The 19,455-nt window shown below is 46.6% G+C and overlaps 1 protein-coding gene across 2 annotated transcripts in view; it reads right to left on the bottom strand.

The window, feature by feature from the left end:
- ST8SIA2 (ST8 alpha-N-acetyl-neuraminide alpha-2,8-sialyltransferase 2) overlaps window positions 1-19,455 on the bottom strand; it is a gene marked incomplete at both ends in the record, with an annotated part of 68,064 nt that overhangs the window by 10,331 nt on the left and 38,278 nt on the right. For both annotated transcript variants that reach the window (XM_080913667.1, XM_080913666.1), the window contains 3 exons: window positions 5,593-5,886; window positions 11,729-11,986; window positions 16,824-16,952. In XM_080913667.1, coding sequence (XP_080769793.1) covers window positions 5,593-5,886; window positions 11,729-11,986; window positions 16,824-16,952 — 681 coding nt within the window. The remainder of the gene's footprint in view (window positions 1-5,592; window positions 5,887-11,728; window positions 11,987-16,823; window positions 16,953-19,455) is intronic.

The following is a 19,455-nucleotide window of genomic DNA, read 5'->3' on the forward strand; positions in this document are numbered from 1 at the left end:
AGAACCAATCACGATAAGCTGCTGACTAGTTTTCCACTTACTGTGCCACACTTAACTGCCTGGCTGTCCATCTTCTCTCCTAGTCTCCCTGGCCAATGGCCAGCTAGGGCACTGGGCCACTCTGCAGGCTGGCAAAGCTCTTGGGGAGGGCTGCTTATGCTGGGACCTTGTTGGCATTTGAGGCTAGGCTCTGTCTCACTGTGCCCCTTGCAATGCCTGGGTCACAATCTCAGACGGGCTGGAGCTGGTAAGTGCATTCACTCATTGAATCAAACAACTCCGGAGTGGAGCATAACTGATTTGCGTTCCTCAAATTTATTGGTTGAAGTCCGTCCTGTCTAATTCTCAATACCAAGGTATTGTGACCTTATTTGGTGATAAGATCTCAGTGGTATCCACATTAAAATAAGATGTTGGGATGGGCTTTAATCCAAGGCATCTTATGTTTTTGTAAATGGAAATGTTTGTGCCATGTGAGTGTGAAGACAGCCATCTACAAACAAAGAAGAGAGACTAAGATAGGGGGCCAATACTGCAGGCATTCTAATTTTGGGGTGCCCAGCCTCTAGAGTTTATGAGACTGCCCATTGCTACAGTTCAAGCTTATCAGTCCTTTACTTGGGCAGCCCTCACTAACAGTGCACCAACTTTGTGTGAACAATATGGCTCCCCCTCCTCCCAGCCCCAGTAAAAGGATTCACTTAACCTAGACATTTCAAAAGGTGCTGAAGATTTATCGCTTCCTAAAGGAGCCACCTGGCTGCCGAGGCTCTCAGGAGTTGGGATCCTCTCACCAGTGGCCAGATGGCTTGTTCTCCCACTCCTTTCCCCCACCTACCAGCAGTCTCAGAGGCCCAATCCAGCAGTCCCTTAAGGGCTCTATTTCATAAGCCTGAAGCACCCTGGGAGCTTTTAAGTGTCTGATGAGAGTCCCCAACTGAATGTGGATGTTCTGATGCTCCCCAGAGTCTTCTCTTCCCAAACACTTCAACTACTCAGTTTTTCTGCCATTGTGGTCCTTTTCCAGTCTGGTACCCCAAAGCGTATGTGACTCTTTAAGTGGTATCTGGCTAAGCAGAGTAATAAAGTGACCCTTGACTTCCCTGCCTCTGAACCATGCTAAAAGACCCACAGTTGAGCCCCGAGATCACAGAAACCTTTGTGACAGCCATCTGTCCACTCACAGTTTCAAGCCACCGTTGTTTTCCATGCCCAGTGGCAAAATTTTGATTTTGTCAGAATTTTCAGTGTCTTCCCTTAGATTAGCCGAGGCTCTGAATGTTGAGACTTCTATTCGAATCATCTCATGTGTGAATTCATTACTCCCTGTGTAAATAAAGGGACTACACAGATCCCAGCAGACTGTCTGCTCTTCCCTTCACCCAGGAACCCCAGGACAGCACTCCTTGCTACTGTCTGGTGAGCATACCTACTTGTGATGTTTCCTCCCACCCTCTGTTTTTGAAATCCTGGATGTAAAACCTTCCCAAACTCAGGCTTACTGGTATCCATAGTATTTGTGTGTGTGTGTGTGTGTGTGTGTGTGTGTGTGTGTGTGAGAGAGAGAGAGAGCGAGAGAGAGAGAGAGAGAGAAAGAGAGAGAGAGAGAGAGAGGGAGGGAGGGAGGGAGGAAGGGAGGGTGGGAGGGAGGGAGGGAGAGAGATGCTCAATTTAGAAAAGAGACCATGGTCATCTGCTCAGAGGACCTAGCTGCTAGTCTCCCCTGGATGTTAACTGATCTTGACTTAGTGATAGCAGTGGTTCTCAAGGTTATGACATTACCAGTATCAGGTGAAAAACCTGTTCAGACACAGATTGCTATATGTTTTCCTAGGGCTTTGTGATCCTGTACATCTGAATGGCCTAAAGACATACAGATCTAAAAAGTCCTCAGGTGATGCTTCTTCATCCAGCATCCATGCTGAAGGCCTTTAGCTTAGGGTAGCAAATGGACCTATAGGTAAGGTATCAAGGGTCATCTCACTTTCTCCAGGTCACAGATCTATCCCCACCTTCTTTGCAGAGAAAACAGTAGTTGAGGAGTTTGTTTTACGTCTGTAATTTGCTTTTATATTTTTTGGCAGTGCTGGGGATGGAACCCAGAGTTTCACATGTGCAAAGCAAAAGAGCTGCCCTCCTAAATTACCCCTGCCCTTTGTAGCCTCAGTACAATCTACCTACATTCCTTTGGGTTTTGCCTACAAGATAATATAGCTATTTGGTGCTGTCATTGTTTTTCTTACTATTATTCCAAGCTCAAGCCCATCTTGGTTTTGTTCTTGGCATTATTCTTCCAGAGGCCCTTCACTAGTCCCTGGCCATGGGCACTAGACATAAAAAGAAGCTGGTGAAGAGCAACGGAAGAGTCCTGGACCCATCTCTTCCAGGGGCCCTTGTGGAAAGGAGTTACTCTATGAGGCTTACCATTACTATCTTTAAAAGGGGAATAATGAGACTAACTCTAACCTTAGCATCACATGGGATAAGGCTCAGCCTAGTGTCTGGCCCATAAGCAATAAGGTATCATGTGCCCCCATCTATTTTCTTACTTTCCATTTCAGTTCCTCCAAGAGTTGACACCTGAGCATGTCTGCTCTTCTTCAGAAGAGCATCTCACATGCCAAGAAACAGCCAAGCAAATCAGAGAAGATAAACCCATCTGGTCCACGGATGAGGTTTTAAGAAGCTTGTGTCCCACTAGGTGTTAATAGATAAGGAGACTCTGAAATGTTCTGACAATTCATCTTGTCCTGCCTACAGAGAAAGCTGCCCCAGACTCTGGATAACTGTTGTGCGCACAGTCTCTATACCAGGGTGCTAATCCCAAGCCCTTTGAACTCCCCTTGCCCTGGAGATCTGGAAATGAAGAGGCACAAGTTCCCACTGCACCTGCTACACTGGGAACCAGATGACATGGTTCTACGCTTGGTTGTTCCAGTTATTGGCCAAGTCACCTGGTATGGATCCCCGGATTTTCCTGGGCATTGGTTAGCACACCTCAAAAGTACAGTAGACTCTGGTTTAGGATATTTGCCAGCAGGTCATAAGAGTTCCAGATTCTCCAAGTCTCCACAGATACTTGTTTCCTGGTCACTTCCTTAATTTCTCTGCTGTTATGCTCCTGGGTGTGATGTGAAGCCCCACTGTAGTTTTGTGCTTTCTGCAGTCATTGGTGATGCCGAATGACTTGTCATATGCTAATTGCTCATTTACATATCTTCTTTGGAGAAATGTCTGCTTGAATCCTTCTCCCATTTTTGAATTGGGTCGGTTGGGCCTCTGCTGTTAAGCTGTATATAAGTTCTGAACAGATCCTGGATGTTGATTCCTCACCAGACATACTACTTGTAAATATTTCTGCCTATTCTATGGGGTTTTGTTGTCACTTCCCAACAGAGCATTCTTTATGCATAGTTGGTTCTCTGCCTTCTTCTCTTCCACCTCCTTGACATTTCTCTCACAATTTCACTCTGTACTCCCAGCCTGTTCCTTCATTTTCAGTAAACACCAGGTAAAGCCACCCTGAGATGAAGGCAAGCTTTCTCCAGATGACACACGCTGCCCACCTTTTCATCGAACTCAGTACTTCCCAGGATAGAGGGGTATGTCTGAGGAAATCCATCCCGACACCTCCTTCTTCATCTCCTGGTGGGGCAGCCCACCTGTTGCTCCTGCAGTATTCCCTCTCAGCATGCTTGCAAAGAGAGCTGCCTCACTCCCAGGATCAACAGCCTGTTTGTTTAAAGGGCTCATTACTGCTGCTTAATGCTATTTTGACAGATGAAAGTGAGTCAATTATGGCTAAAAATAGCTCCAGCTAGAGAGGTTTCTTCCAGGTGGCAGCCTGTAGCCCCATCCAAAGGACTTTTGCTCTTATTGCCAAAGGGCAGTTCCGTGCCTTCCATTATGTCCTTGAATCTTCAGATCAACTTTGGAGACCTTCCAAGAATAAATGCCCTTAAAGGGATGATGGGGCCTAAGCCCCGGAGTTCAAGGATTCTCTGACAGACCCATTCTCATAGAATGGAGCAAAAAGATGCTAAAGAGGGTCTTAGAGCACTCTGTCCCACCAGCCTTGAAGTGTTTACCCTTGAGGTTTGTCTCTAGATCTATCTTGGAGCCAATGGGTTCCCTGCAATAACACACACCAAAATACATCCAGCTTTGTTCATAGGCATGAATGCCTTCCCGTCCCCTTTTTTTCATAAGCACGATTCGTTTGTGGGTGACTCAGATGGCTTCCCAGTTATTATGATGAAGGTTCATGAAAGAGCATTCCCATGTGCCTGCCTGAGTTGGCAGGGGGGAGCTTCTTCTGTGGAGCAGGGCCATGATTGGCCCCTTGCTTGGATGGACTATTGGGTAGGTTGGTGATGTATATCTGTAACAGACATCTCAAATTTATGTTCAAGGAGGTGCTTAACTCCTCAGCACCTGTTCCCATCCCACCAGCCAGGTTTCTCCAAGCTCTGTATACCATCATCCACCATCCATTTGCTTAGGTTCTAATCCCACAATGATGTGAAAAAATATGTACTCAATATCAGCTGCGCCCAATGTCTCATCACCAGCCACCATCTGACTGCAACTGTGTGGTACACTTTGGCCTAGAACCTTCCAGCCAAGAGATTTCTGAATTTCCGACTAAGACCAATTGAGAAGAACATTATTGGGTTTTCTCAATCCTAAATTTTGGGGTGATTTCTTACCCCACAATAGATCATTGGGACCAAGTGAGTAATTGCTTAACATACAGCTCTGCTAGCCGTTGTGACCTAGGGTATAATCCTAGGCAGTTTTCTGGTCCAGCTCCCTGGTGAGAGGGTCTGGGCCTAGTCTCACAGTTGGGAAGAAATAGGCATGAAATTAGGAATTACCAGTTTGCCTGGGGCTATTGGAAAGCCTAATTGGATCAATGTGGATTTAAACTAGTCCTCTCTCTTAAAAAAATATTTTATTTGTTTTGAGACAGAGTCTCCCGTAGCCCTCGAGCTCCGTATGGTGCTGAGGATGACCTTGAACTTCTCTGATCCTCCTGCTTCCACCGCCCAAGTGCTGAGTTTACACCCTGACTGTGTGATGCTAAGGACTGGACCCAGGTCTTACTGAAAGAGTCAAGGGTTCGGGTGACAACCATGGTGACAGTGTATCTGTATTGGTTGTTGCCCAGACATTGTCTCATTTAGTCTTGACCGCCTAGCAATGTTACCTTCCTCATACCTGCTTACTGATGAGGAAATTAAAGTCCACAAAGCCTAGGGTGACATACTGAAGCCACTGCCGTTTGTCCATATGGAGATCACCTACCTGAGACGGTAGATATGAGACCTGTCAGTCACCATTTTCCTTCTTAAGTTCACTGCATCGGTTCCCACTGAGCCTCAACACAACCTCCAATTGCTTTCCTAAGAGCACGAGAGCTCACCGGATGACGCCCATTTGCCAGTCTCCCTGGTTGCTGATGGAGGTTCAGAAAGGCCAGGTGGCTTCCTAAGAGCATCCGGCTAATGGGTGTGGAGGTGGAACTGCATCTGAGAGGCAGAGCCCTGCTTACTGCGCATACCACACCTTTAGCAATGAGGGCATACTCACCCTCGGACTGCGTGCAGTAGGCGCAGGGAAGGGTAAGCCGTGCGCACGTTGACGCGGTGCTTCAGGATGAGCGCATTGACCCACTCCACGCGCTCCTTGCCACCCCGGGCCATGAAGGCAGGTATCCACAGTATGCTCCCATTGAGACCATGTAGCCGCTGCAGCAGCTTGTCCCGCCACGTGGCATTTACTAGGTCCTCAAAGGCCCGCTGGATGACTGAGGGGTTCATGGTCACTAGGTCTGTCTTGAGGCCCACATCCCGGGCATACTCCTGAACCGGAGCCAGGTTGCACCTGAGAGATAAAAGGCAAACATGGTCGTTTGGGGAAGACAGCCCTTCTTGCATTGAACTTGACCCTGTCCTCTGCCACTTCTGGCTTCTTTCTCTTCTTCCTTATAGGTACATGATGCTTCACGGGTCACAAGCACCTCTTCTCTTATCACCCATTCTCTTCCTCTTGCCTCAAATATTCACTGAGCTTCTGTTATATCCTCGGATGCAGAATGCTACTCTCCTAGAGGCTAGAGTCTGAAAGAGGAATAAAATGCTTGCCCCCAGTCCCACAGTGAGGATGCTTTTAACAGGCATGCCTTGACCCACTAGGTGACCCTTTATACTGAGGGCTCTGAAGACAGACTTCCAGAATCAAAGCTCAGATCTGGCATGCTCCTCCTGTGTGACAACAGGCAGCTTTTCAAGCCTCTCTGTGCTTTCTGGGAGCTTCCACGACATTGGCTGTGATAGAGACCACAGGAACAGTGGGTACTCAGAACGAGGGCGTAGCCAATGCTAATTGCTGCCATCTTTCTATGGACCAGAGAACTATCAGGTGCTGGAGTAGGGAGAGAAATCTAAAGGATGAATGAGCAAAAGAGCACTGGCGACAGGCCCAGAAAAAGAGCTTGTCTCCAGTTTGTAAAGTCAGAAGAATCCCACAGAGACTTGTTAAAAATAGGATTCCCCAGGTCCTGATTCAGCAGGCCTCAGAGCTTAAGGATTTATATGTATATATGTATATGCATGTGCATACATATACTTCCTAAAATCTCTTCCCCCCTGGGTTCCAAGCAGCTTTAAGAAACACCATACTATGGGATTTTAGGCACAAGAAATTTGCCCAAGGGCAGAGAATATGGCGCAGATTGGGCATTTAAAAGAAGGTGTGTGAGTGGGTGTGGCTAACAACTACCTAGGAGATTGTGACGAGGAACACAGGAGCAGCCAGAGGAGCTATCAGAGGTTGGTTATGCTCTGAAGGTAGTAGGGAGCCATTTGAAGGGTCTTGAGGGAATGAGCAGCCTGGGCAGACCTGCACACTGCACTCTCTTGCTTAACCCACCAGCCTGCTCATGAACTTCATTGAAGTGCCTTGGGTCCCTCCCTGAAGGGCTCTGCCTCAGCTGTGTGTGCAAGGCTTCCTGCCGGAGCTAAGGGCCCCAGGGACCGAGTCTACAGCCTGGAGGTCCTGTTTTCCCTGGAGGACTGCTTGGTGAGAAAGAATTGTCAGATCAGTCTGAGAACGCACAGCAAGTAGGTACAGTACAGAGGCTGGCTGTGTGAGGGAGGGGCCAGGGGCCATCACTTCATAACACTAGCTGGCCCTGCCTTTACGTGATAACTGTTCTTCTTTGGCTGGGAAAGTCAGTGACATTGATAGCAAGTCCTGGGTTACGCTGGCCACGTGGCTAGTATTCTTTCACGGGTCAGTTCATTTTATTGTTAATTTTACAGATGAGAGGAATGCAATCCTCAGCCACCAGTTATCTTGACCAAATCCCCTGAGCCAGGAAGGAGGAGCCATTAGGATTCTGACTCAGAAGCTCACGAACTCTTCAGAGCCTCCCCAAATACTTCTTGTCTCCATCTCTAGCCCCAGGCTTACTATCTCCAACTGTGGGATAAAATCGTTGGGAAATGAAATGCTGAGATGCCCCTGCTACGGGCCTTGGAGAGTGGGGGGTACTTCCAACACAGGGGCCCATCTGCGGACCCCCATAGCTCCTTATTACTCGGAGGCCAGCAGAGCCAGGTCTCCAAAGCTTTCCTGATGGTTAGGACTCTAACCTGATTGGCTGACTCCCAATCCTGAGAGCATTGGGGTTTAATCCTGTCAGGCTCACTGGAGAAAACCACCAACCGCCTGCTGTGGGGCAAAGAGGGCAAAGAAGGAAACACCGGTTTACTGCACCTCTAGTAGATCTGACAACAGGTCAGGAGGTGGTAAACACACTGATGATTATAATGACAATCTGAAAGGCCTCCTCTGGAAGGGATATCAGCATATTTTTACTCTCTGTGGGGGTGTGTACAGGTCAGGGAGTATGCAGGTAGGGGTGTGCAGGTGAGGGGGTGTGCAAGTGGAGGTGTGCAGGTAGGGGTGTGCCGGTGAGGGGGTGCACAGGTAGAGGTGTGCAGGTGAAGGTGTGCAGGTGAGGGGGTATGCAGGTGAGGGGATGTGCCAGTGAGGGGGTGTGCAGGCGAAGGTGTGCAGGTGAGGGGATGTGCAAGTGGGGGTGTGCTGGTGGGGTGTGCGGGTAGGAGTATGCAGGTGGAGGTGTACAGGTGAGGGGGTGTGCAGGTGGAGGTGTGTAGGTGGGGGTATGCAGGTGGGAGTGTGCAGGTGGGGGTGTGCAGGTGAGGGGTGTGCAGGTGAGAGGGTGTGCAGGTGAGGGGGTGTGCAGGTGGAGGTGTGCTGGTGGGGGTGTGCAGGTGAGGGGGTGTGCAGGTGGAGGTGTGTAGGTGGGGGTGTGCAGGTGGGGGTGTGCAGGTGAGAGGGTGTGCAGGTGAGAGGGTATGCAGGTGGGGTGTGCAGATGGGGATATTCAGAGGCTTCACACTTACTTGGGGTGGGTGTGGGAGACTGTAGGGCCTAAGCTTTCCCATTGGTATGTCTCAGTGTGGGCATTGCTGCTAGGTATGGCAGCTGGGCCTGTGTGGACACTAGAAATGTTATTTCCCAAGGCATGAAGTACATAAAATGTTTTATTGAAGGAGGGAGGGCCTTGTCTTTTCTGACTTTGGTGGTGGTGGATATAAGCTTTGTTGTTCTAAGAGAGTTCTAGGTAAGGGAGCTGCATTAGAGATGGGCCTGGCTTCTGGCAGAAAGGGAACTGGATCTTTCCAGAAAGAGCCGTATCCACAGGCACACATAGAGGAAGCCTCAAGATGAGGGATGGTTGTGGTTCTGAAGCTAGGCTGCCAGCTCCACAGCCTAACCCTGACCGGAACTAGTCACCCAAATTTTGGTCATTCGTTTCTCAGTTTCCACTGGAAAGGCAGTTCTGAGAGTTGAGTAAGCTCACAGACACGCACAGTCTGACACCAAATGCTGAGTCCATTATTAATAACACGCTGAAGGTGCAGCACATCTTAAAGAACTATGCTGATTTGTAATTTACCTGTGTGTATGTGTATATGTGTATGAGTGCATATGTGTGTATGTATGTGTATGTGCATGCATGTGTGTATGTGTGTGTGTTTCTCAGAAGAATGAAGCTAAGGATAACATCTCTCCTCATCTTGGCCTTGTAGTCTTGTGTCTAACTGTCTTAGGTCTAGCTGTCTTAGCCATCTCATGTCCCAGAAGACAGTGGGTAGCCAGCATCTGCTCAACAGAGCCTTCTGGACCAGTTCTGCTTTCCCTATCCTCTTTTTTTTTTTTGTCTGTTCTTTCTTGTCAGAGGTGCTAAGTGTCACAAGTTCACTTGCTCCATGTGTCCTGTGATCTATTATAACTCCTGGTGTCCTGTTTCCCAGTAGTTTTCTGAGGAAGTGGCAATGTGTTACATGTCCCTCACATGGAGTGGTCAGAAACATAAACAAGGAAAACTGGTTTTGCAGACTTTGATAGGTGGAGGTAGGCATCCATTAAGACATTTTCAGTATTTGTTGTTGGAGTACAGCCCTTTGGGGGTCCTCCTGTTTGCTATCAGGTCCTTAGCCTAGAGATGGTCCAGTCATTGAGAGAAAAAGCTGCTGTCATCTCAGAAGCTCATGGTCTGAGGGTGAGCTATTGCAACGGAAACATATAGTTTACAGAGAATGAATACTCAGAGTACTAACATGTGGGGACATAGGGCATGTCCACATATGTTAAGTCACCTAACATTCATGACATCATTTTCTGTTGATTGCATTTGTGTGCTTGTGAATGTGGAGTCAGAAGGGTATAACCTAGCCTCTCTCTAAGCGCACCTTGTATGTCTCCCTTGGGTCTTGTGAGAAATCCAGTCTCAGGTCCACTTTATACCCGGTGCCTCTACATTCAATAACCGCCAGATACACAGCCACATTCAAATGTGGACAAATCTGGATTAGTGTCTAAAGGGCTTTATCACGGGAGGTCCTCAGACTCAAACAACACAACCCAAACGTTCAATACATGTAAACAAGAGCCAGTAAAGGGGGAGTGATCTACTCCAAGTCATACGACAAATAACCAGTAGAACCAAGAATGAGCTTCAGAATCCACATTGGGAACAGTGACCTGGACCCTTGCTGTGGAGTCTAGAAATTCTCTTTTTATTCAGCCTGGGACCCCAGCCCTGTAGGATAATACCAACCATGTTCATTCAGGGTAGATCTCTCCTCAGATGGGAGTGTGGCTTAGCATGCATGGGAAGCTCACTGTTGAAACCCATCACTCGTATCAAAGTATGGGGTCGTGACCTGCAAGAGCTACACTAGGTCAGAGAGGTGTCCTCACTGCTATCTGTACACCGGTGGTGAGCTGAGCCTAGGAGGATGCTTTGTCCTATGTCTTCCTCTTTAACAGCCGTCTCCCTACCTCTTACCTCTCTGGCTTCCAGTCAGACAAGTTCCCACACACTTCCCTTTCTTCCCCTCTTCAAACCCTCTCTTAACCAAACTTTAGACTTGGGGGCGGGGGTTAGGAACGTAGGGGCAGGGCTATTGCCTCTGCCAAGCGCAGAGAGAGAGATCTCTGGTCAAGGAGAACAAATGTGTGCCACGTCTCAGATTTCAGTCAGGGCTGGGAGCAATTTGGGATGAAACTTGAAGCACCATGTGTCCTACTTTTGTCTGTGAGACAGCAGTGCCTTGTTTCTGAGTTTGTATGGCTCAGGGGTCAGGTACCAGGGCCATGGGTAACTGTCACAATGTTTCCAGTGATGGCAAAACAAGAGCTGATATCATAGAGAAAATGACTGTTGAGTTTCTTTATCACTTTTTCATTTCCTAGGTTCTGACTCCAGGATTCTAAAGTTACGGGTGGGGCAGCACCTTCTAGAATACTGGGAGGAGTCTTACAGCCCTGACCCCAGTAACTATTCATCCAGACTTTTTAATTCCCTTTGTGTCAGGTTCTGTTTAGTGTTTCCAGAGAACAAGCTGGTTCTGTAAGGGGCCAGACAGTAAGTATTCCCAGCTTTGCAGCCTGTATGTGCTCTATATTGCTTTAGCAAAAACAACCCCAGCTTTGCTCAGGACACTATTAGCAGGGGAGGGTGGGCACAAGTGGCTGTGTTGTAATAAAGTTTTATTTACAAGACATGCTAAGGGTCATAGTCTACCCACCTCTGTACTCCCTCTGTGATTCCCAACCTTAGATATAATCCAGAGTCACTTAAATTCTCTTGGTCACACAGTGCCCTTGTCCTGTCCTGCAGGTGATTTAATTGAATAGATGTCCATTGTGATTGGAGACAAGGCTCTCTGTGATGGCTAATCTTCACTGTCAACATGATTGGATTTGGACACACATCTTTGACTTTCCAGAGAGGTTTAAGCAAAGAAGGAAGTCCCACCATGGGATATGTTATACTGTCCCATGGGTTGGGTTTCCAAGGCTGAACACTCTAGGGAAAAATGAGCTGAGAGAAAGAATCCATCTCTGCTTCTTAACTGTGTATGCAATGACTAGCTGCCTCACACTCTTGCTGCCATGCCTCCTCCACCATGATGGACTCTCAAGCCACGCGCTGCAAACCAAACCTTCCTCCTTTAAGCTGCTTTTGTCTGATGTTTGGTCACAGCAATGAGACAAGTCACTAATGTTATCTCAAAGCCATTATGAAGGTCAAGAACAGGATGCACCCAATTAATGTGGCTTGTTTCAGTCACTCATCTTCAATATACCTGCCACTCAGGGCAACAACCCTTGGGTAGATGGTTACCTTATGACAAAGCTGTGTGTATCAATCTCCTGGCCACAACCGCTGTTCAGCAAGACCCCCGAGTTGCCCACGATGGCACAAGTCTGGAAATGCTTATTCTTCAGAGGTGAGGTTCTGGGAAGGAGTTCATAGAGGTTCTGGGACACGTTCATTGTGCTGTCTCGATCAAAGATATAATGAATAATGTCTCCAGGCTTCAGGGTCCCCTTAAGGACAGAAATATCCTTCTCTGCATCCAAGAACTTTAAAATCTGTTTCCTGTGAAAACCAAATGAAGAAAGTCTCCATGCTGCTAGATGCTCTGTACTGGCTCAGATGTTCTATCCTCTGTCACCCCGTAAGGATGCTGCAACCCAGGAAAATGGTGAACACACCCAGAGCTCAACTGCCCTCAGGAATGCCCTCCAGGCTTTACAGAAGTTCTGAGAGCAGTTGTTTTCAATATTCCTAATTCTGTGATCATTTAATACAGTTCTTCATGTTGTGGTAATCCTCAACCATAAATTTTGTTTTCGTTGCTACTTCATAACTGTGATTTTGCTACTCCTATGAATCACAATGTAAATACCTGATATGTAGGGTATTTAACAAGCCACCCCTGTGAAAACGTTAACCCCCAAAGTTATCTTAGCCCAGAGGTTGAGACACGCTGCCTTAGATGGGCCAGTGGTGCATAAACAGCAGAAAAAAATTTTGATTGGCAGCCCTTTGGCCCACCTTCCATCAAACTGTCTATCTTAGAGGAACTACCATCTAACAGGAAGATCTAAAAACACAATGAGAAGCCAGAGTAATGTGTGCTCTCATTCCTCACTGGCCTCTACTTTTCCAGGAAGGCATGGAAACTGGGGATCAGTAGGAGGTGGGGCACAGGTATATGGATCTGTGGAACTGTGATGGAGAATTACTGCTTCCACCTGTTAGGCTCCTGTGAGAATGCACTCCTGGCCTGTGCACTGGCCCATTTTGTGGATGGACTATTATTCCTCTGGTTGCTGTCTCCTAGGGCTTATGAACTGTGACATTCCCCAGGTTCTACAGACGAGTGCTCTTCTGTGTGTATTCAGAAGAAAGTGATCAAAATACAGCTCTCTATGTTCCAGGGTAAGTTAGATGTGGTGGAAAAGTTCGAGAATAGCACAGGGAGAGTCATGTCTGGAAAGGAATAGATGCCTTCAGGAAATCACCATGAGAATTTACTCCGAGCACAGCCTGTCCCTAGGAGCCTGAGTACCAGTTAGGAGCTCTACTCATAGGAACCTAAGGACTTATATGTAGGTTATAGGTCATACCTATAGGATAATACCAATAGACACATTAATGTGGGAGGGAGAACTCTCGCATGACCAACAAAAATAGAAAAGAATGACAGACAGCTAAGGAATGCTGGAAGCAGAGAAGACCCCCCCCACCTTCAACTGGTTGTCTAAAGATCAGCCTTGAAATCAAATACGAATGTAAGTAACATACAGACTGAGCAGGTTGTGTTTAAATATTTAGGAGTTTCTGTCTGCCTATCTGTCTGTCTATCTATCTATCATCTATCTATCTATCTATCATCTATCTATCTATCTATCATCTATTTATCTATCTATATATCTATCTATAAATCTATCTATACAGACACACACACACACACACACACACACACACACACACACACACACACACACACACACACGTAACAACAATTAAGAAATAGAGGCCATGAGTTTGGAAGAGGATGACAGTGGGTACATGAGACAGGCTGGATGAAGAAAAGGAAAAAGGTTTAATTACATTTTAATTACATTTTTAAAAGAACTGCCTAAGGTGTTAGAGAGATAGCACAGTTGGTTAGGTGTCAGGAAAGTCTGATCTTCAGAACTGACTTTTAAAAAAAATCCAGGCACAGTGCCTGCAATTCCAGTCCTGGAGAAGTGAAGACACAGTTCTCCAGGACTCAAGTGTTAACCTGTCTAGTCTGCTCAACAGCTTTCAGGCTAAAAGTATGCACTGCTCCTGGGGGACAGTGTCAGAGCTTGACCTCTGCCCTCCACAAGCACATGCCTATGCACAGATGACTGACACCTTCACTCCCAGCAACTGGGAGGCAAAGTCAGGTGAAAGACTGAGTTCAAGGACAGCCAGGCTTCTGTGTGTGTCTATATAGTCTCTATCTCTATCTCTTTCTCTTTCATCTCTTTCTCTGTCATCTCTATCACTATCACTATCTTTATCTCTATTTCTTTCTTTCTCTATCATCTCTATATCTTTGTCTTTGTCTCTATTTCTATCTCTGTCTCTATCTCTTTCTCTTTCTCTATATCTTTCTCTATAGTTCCAGACAGCCAGGGCTTTTTTGCAAAGTTTGTTGAAAAACAAACAACCCCCCCCCCCCCCACCAAAAAGACAGGATTTCTGTCATACGGGGAAGGAGCTGCATGCTTTGGTCAGCTGATATAATTGTATCTCCTGCAGTAAGCCCCCGTTAGAGAACAGGCCCAGGGGAACTTGTCTTCATTCACAGAATGCTCATGTTGCTTGTAAATGTGCAACTCTACCTAGATGTGCATTTTGTAACACTGAGCCTTGAGCCTGCAAATCTTGAAAGATAAATACCCTGAGGCAAGTCCCAGGAGGTTGCATGTCTAGATCCTTGGAAACTAGAAAGAATCTAGAATCTGTGGTTGACACCTGAAGACGCCTGATTCTGTCAGGACCCAGGTCAGACGGTCAATGTACATCCAGGTTTGGAATGTTCTGAGATAGCCAAGGGACAGCCAGAAGCCCGTGGGCATGGCATGCTCCACTCAGCAGCCAGTTCATTAGTGACCAGTTACTGTGCTGGGGGAGAGCCACCTTGGTTGAGCACTTCTTTCTTCTTAGCAGGAAACAAGAGCGTTTTATTTACTACTCTTCACTAACGATTATATAACTTGACGCGCTAATATGGTTTGGAAATTGCTAATATCCTTTGCAATTACTTACCCCAAAGTATTTAAAAGCAAAGAAAGCCCCCAGAAAGCTCATAAATAAACACCTCTGTGAGAGAATTAATTTCTAACTAATTATGAGAAATTACAATCAATTATTAAATATCATTCTAAATCACTTACAGAATCTTTTATTGTGAATAATTTTGACAACTAATTGAGTGGAGGGAAATTCCTTTTCCCTCAGGGTGGAGGCATCTTATTTCTTCTACAGTGGCTGGTGTCTGCAGACTCCTTACAGAAACCATGGTCTGTTCTTCACAAATGGGGTATGTGTGTATGCATCCATATGTGTGAGTGTGTGCACATGTGTACACATGAATGTGTATGTCTCCCTACTTCTCATCTTCTTTCCAGAGTTCCTACAGAAAAGGGCCAGAAGAAGGTGAAGTAGGTAGGCTCTGGCTATAGGTTTTTACCGTCATGTGCTACAGTGGGCAGCATGGAATATGGCGGCCACCTGATAGATATGGCCACTTCCAAACCTCTGGGACCCATGGATGTAATTTTACTAAAAAACAGCATTTCTCAAGATTAAGGATCTTGAGATGAGATCATCTGGGATTCCCTGTGGGCTCCAAGTCCAGGGACCTGTGAAAAATGGAGGATGAGGTTACACAGACTCAGATGAGGGGACAGAAGAGATAGATGTCAGGGTGATGCAGCCACAGGGACACCTGGAGCCTAGAGAAGCCAGCAGAGTGCTGGGGCAGCACTCAGAACACTGGCTTCTAGAACCATCTAGGGAGAATAACTGATGTGGCTTTAGCCACACACTGGTGGGGTTTGCTGCTGTGCATCTGTCTTGTCATTTCCACCAAGTTCCAGATGAAATGGCATGGTTGTTAGGACAGTGCAACAGGGACGCGTCTCACCTATGTGGCCCCAAAAGAGGTGCTGAGAAAGGGCGACCCTGGTGGCAGCTCTTTCAGCAGGCCTCTCAGTTCTTGGGTTCCCAGATGTCAGTACTCTTTGGTCTTGTGCCCTTTTAAGTGTCCCCACAAAACATCTAGAGCTAGTGGGTAGAGCCACTGGATGTGGCAACTCCCTGCCTCCTGCTATATTACATGTGGCTTGTCACCTTTGCTCCAGCATGCTGATGCCTGCCCTGCGGGATCATCAAGCCTCTTTCTCATGTGTTGCTGGCTGCCTCGTTCCCATCCCCCCCCCCATTCTCTATCTTCTGTTCAGTTCTCTTTCATCCCTTGTCACAAATTCATATTGTCACATCCCCTGCCACATATTCAGACCCTGCACATGCAGGATTCTGCATGGCACACCTGACAAGCTCCTATGTATCCTCCAAAACATGCTGCTATAAGCCAGCCTTTTCCAGTAGCTTTCTTGGACCCCTTAGAAGATGAATAACTCCCTTCAGTGCAATCTCCTTAGCTTCGAGTATTGGCAAGATATAGTACTGTCCGGTGTGAACACCCTACTGAGTTGTCTTTGCTTATTTTTGTATTTTTCTGCCTAACATGTCTATTCATGCCAGCAGCCCCAGGGCCACACAGATCAACGCCTAGAGATGAGCATCTGCTAGGTCCATCACAACAGCATCTCAACCTAAAGTTCCAAGGGCTAAAGTTATAATTCCTTTCCATGTCCACCACCCAAGGATGATTGCTATCTAAAGATACCAAGGCAGGACCAAAGCTTTCTTCCTCTGGCTTAGACAGGTCGCTCTGTTGTTGGTCTACCAGATGTCAGGTCAGCTCTGTCTCTCATCTGTGGTCATGTGCTCTCATGTTAGTGGTGGTAAGGATGTAGGATTCCATTCTATATGGGCCATGGGAGGTGCAGTCAGGTAAGGGACTGTCATAGAATGGGGACACAAATACCAGATAGAGACAAACAAGAAGCAACTATTTGTATCAGAGAAAGGCACCTATGACCAGTGCTACCTAGAAGCAGAGTTCTTGGCCTAAACTGAGGACCCTGTGGAGTCCAAATGGCTACATATCCACATGCGACATGTGGCTGAAGATGAAACATGTTTCCTCAGGAGGGATGCATTTTATTTCTATCCTGACTTTCCTAAATAACAGAAAGCAGCAGATTTGCAGCTTGTGGTAAAGAAGGCCAGGCCTGCCCCTTTCTTGTTCCGTAGTGACCAATACCTGATCCTCAGAGAAAGCGTCTGGTTGTGTCTCCATTTGGACGAAGCTGGTTGGATGCTGTGCTTAAGGCTTTCATTACTTCTGTCAGTAACAGCTGGAGGCGAAGAGCCATTTATTACGACTTCAGCTCTGGAAGGGGGAAAAACATGAAAGTAGACACGTTCTGTGAGCATGCCCATGACGAGTCTAATAGTTCTGTATTTGCACGGGTGTGAATGTAAACTTCACAAAAGCAAATTTGCCATTATTACCTGAGAAGGGAAGTCTATTTACCTTCTAGAAATCAAGAGCTCCCTCCCCAGGAATAGCCTACAGACATTGGTTCTTAGAAACAGGGAGTGGAGTTCTAAAACTGCTCTTCCCTCCCTCCCATCTCTGCTTTGAGGGAAACAGGCACTATCTGCCAGGACAGGATGGTTTCCGTTCTTAGCTACAGTGAAGAACGCTCACAAGGAGAAATATAAACTAATACATGCTGGGCCACATACTTAATAAAGACAGCTAAGCCCACATAGGTCAAAGTTCTTATAGCCTGTAGTTTCACCCTTCTTCCCTCCTTCCTATCACTTCCTTCCTTTTGAAACTTTTTCAAATTATCTGAGTGTGTGTGTGTGTGTGTGTGTGTGTGTGAAGCTGAGAGGACAAGAACCTGTGATCAACCGTGCCATGTCACTGGTCTCCCCATCACTATTTTTGCTGATAGAAAAACACCCACCTGTGATAGGATTATCAGTCTTCTATCTGCCTGTTTTACTAGACTTCAAGTGGGGGATTTTACTCACCCATTTCTCCACTTAGTAACAGTTTAACATAGCAAGTATCCAAAAAACAACCACTTGCTGAATTTGACCTTAGAATAGATCCTAAGAAGCTTGTCAGGGAGGGAGGAGCTAGCCGGCTTTGTGTCCCCGAAGCAGATTACAATGCTGGCTATAAACTACCTTTCTGTCTTTCTCAGGGACAGCAGGGCTTTTTGAACTCAGACACTTGGAATCTATGTTAGTAGGTTTCTAAGAAACCAGGCTACACTGATATCTTTGAAGCCAGTCTAGAAGCTAGCCTGCCCCCTGCCACTGCACAGAGATACATGTGGGTCACGTCCCAAGTTCCTTTTGTCAAGCCGGCAGCACATTCTCCCTGTTAGAATAATAAGTGCATTTGTAATGCGAATGCTATTGCCTTTGAGAGTTCAAACCAAACTCCTCTGTCCTCTACATTTATCTTGGAACAACCAAGTTCAAAAGTCCTGCTAGCAATGCCTGAACTCAATACTCTGTTTTGCTTTATGCAGGCAAAGAACGAATTCTTTTAGGGTCTACACTGTGTGGCACACCTGGCCGGTCTGCTCACCTCCATCTCTCCATATTCTCCCCTCCTCTGCTTTTCAGCACTCGTCTTGTAGCTATGAAGAGGATAGACCACATAGCTTTGCAAAGGATAGACCATGAAAGGATTCAGAGTGTGGCTGATGTACTTTATCTAGTACACAGGTTTAAGGAAACTTGTGGAAGAAAACAGGAAGCCCAAACTTCAAAATTTTATGGTTTTATGGAAGGAAGCTGGATATGTCATGGAGAGATCTTTATAGAAAGAAGGCATCTAAAAGAAACATGCTGGGCTCCAAGGTTCTAGAGTTCTTAAAGGGCTACTGTTGTTTCTTACTACTGCCCAGGACTCTTGGAGGGCTGGTGTGGCTGCATCCCCTCTGTTTTCTACATACATGTGTGTGTGTGTGTGTGTGTGTGTGTGTGTGTGTGTGTGTGTATTTGTGGAGGCCAAAGGAGGTTTTTAGGTATCTTCCTTAATTTTCTCTATCTTATTTCTCGAGGAAATGCCTCTCACTGAACCTGGAGCTCCACAGTTCATTTGGACTGACTATCTGGACAGCTCCAGAGACCTACCTGTTTCTCTGCTTTCCAAGTGCTAGGATCCCAAGTGTGCACCTCTAGAACTGGCTTTAATTTTGTTTATGTTTAATACAGGTCCTTCAGATTGAGCACATCTCCTGGAGCTTGTGCAGCAAGCACTTTACCCACTGAACTATCTTCCCAGCCCTGGTACCTAGTGCCTACTTATGTGTAAGTAAACTCAGAACTGTGAGTATGGCTGTCACATCCGGCATCTAACATTAGTAGGAGTGAGTAGCAGAAATATCTTCCTTTTTGGGATGGATTTGGCCCCTGGCAATACTCCCCAGAAACTGGGCATTTTTCATGGCATCAAGCACACTCAGGAAGAAAACTTCTGCTGAGCTATGGAATCACAAAGGCGTGCAGTGGGGACCTGCTCAGAAATCTGTAGGTGAGATGTCCAGATTTCTCTTGCGTACAAGGCAGTAAAGGAAGTGAAGGATCCAGGCACTGTTTACGATAACATTCTGGTCCTAAGTCCTAGCTATCCTATCTGACATAGCTAGCTTTGCTGCTGCATGTCACTGCTATGCCTATCTTGGTAGGCAGTATGGCAAGGTCCCTTTAGGTCTATACAATGAAGGCAATAGCTTAGCTATTCACGGGAACAAACTCTGTTTACACAATTCACATGTTGTGTGTTATATACAAAGCCATCTGGACTACTGAAGGAGATTAGTTCTTTTCCATGAATGTGCCCTCTAGCACCCAGGGCATCTCTC

This window comes from Micromys minutus, assembly GCF_963924665.1.
Source record: "Micromys minutus genome assembly, chromosome: 3".
NCBI classification, from domain to species: Eukaryota; Metazoa; Chordata; class Mammalia; order Rodentia; family Muridae; genus Micromys; species Micromys minutus.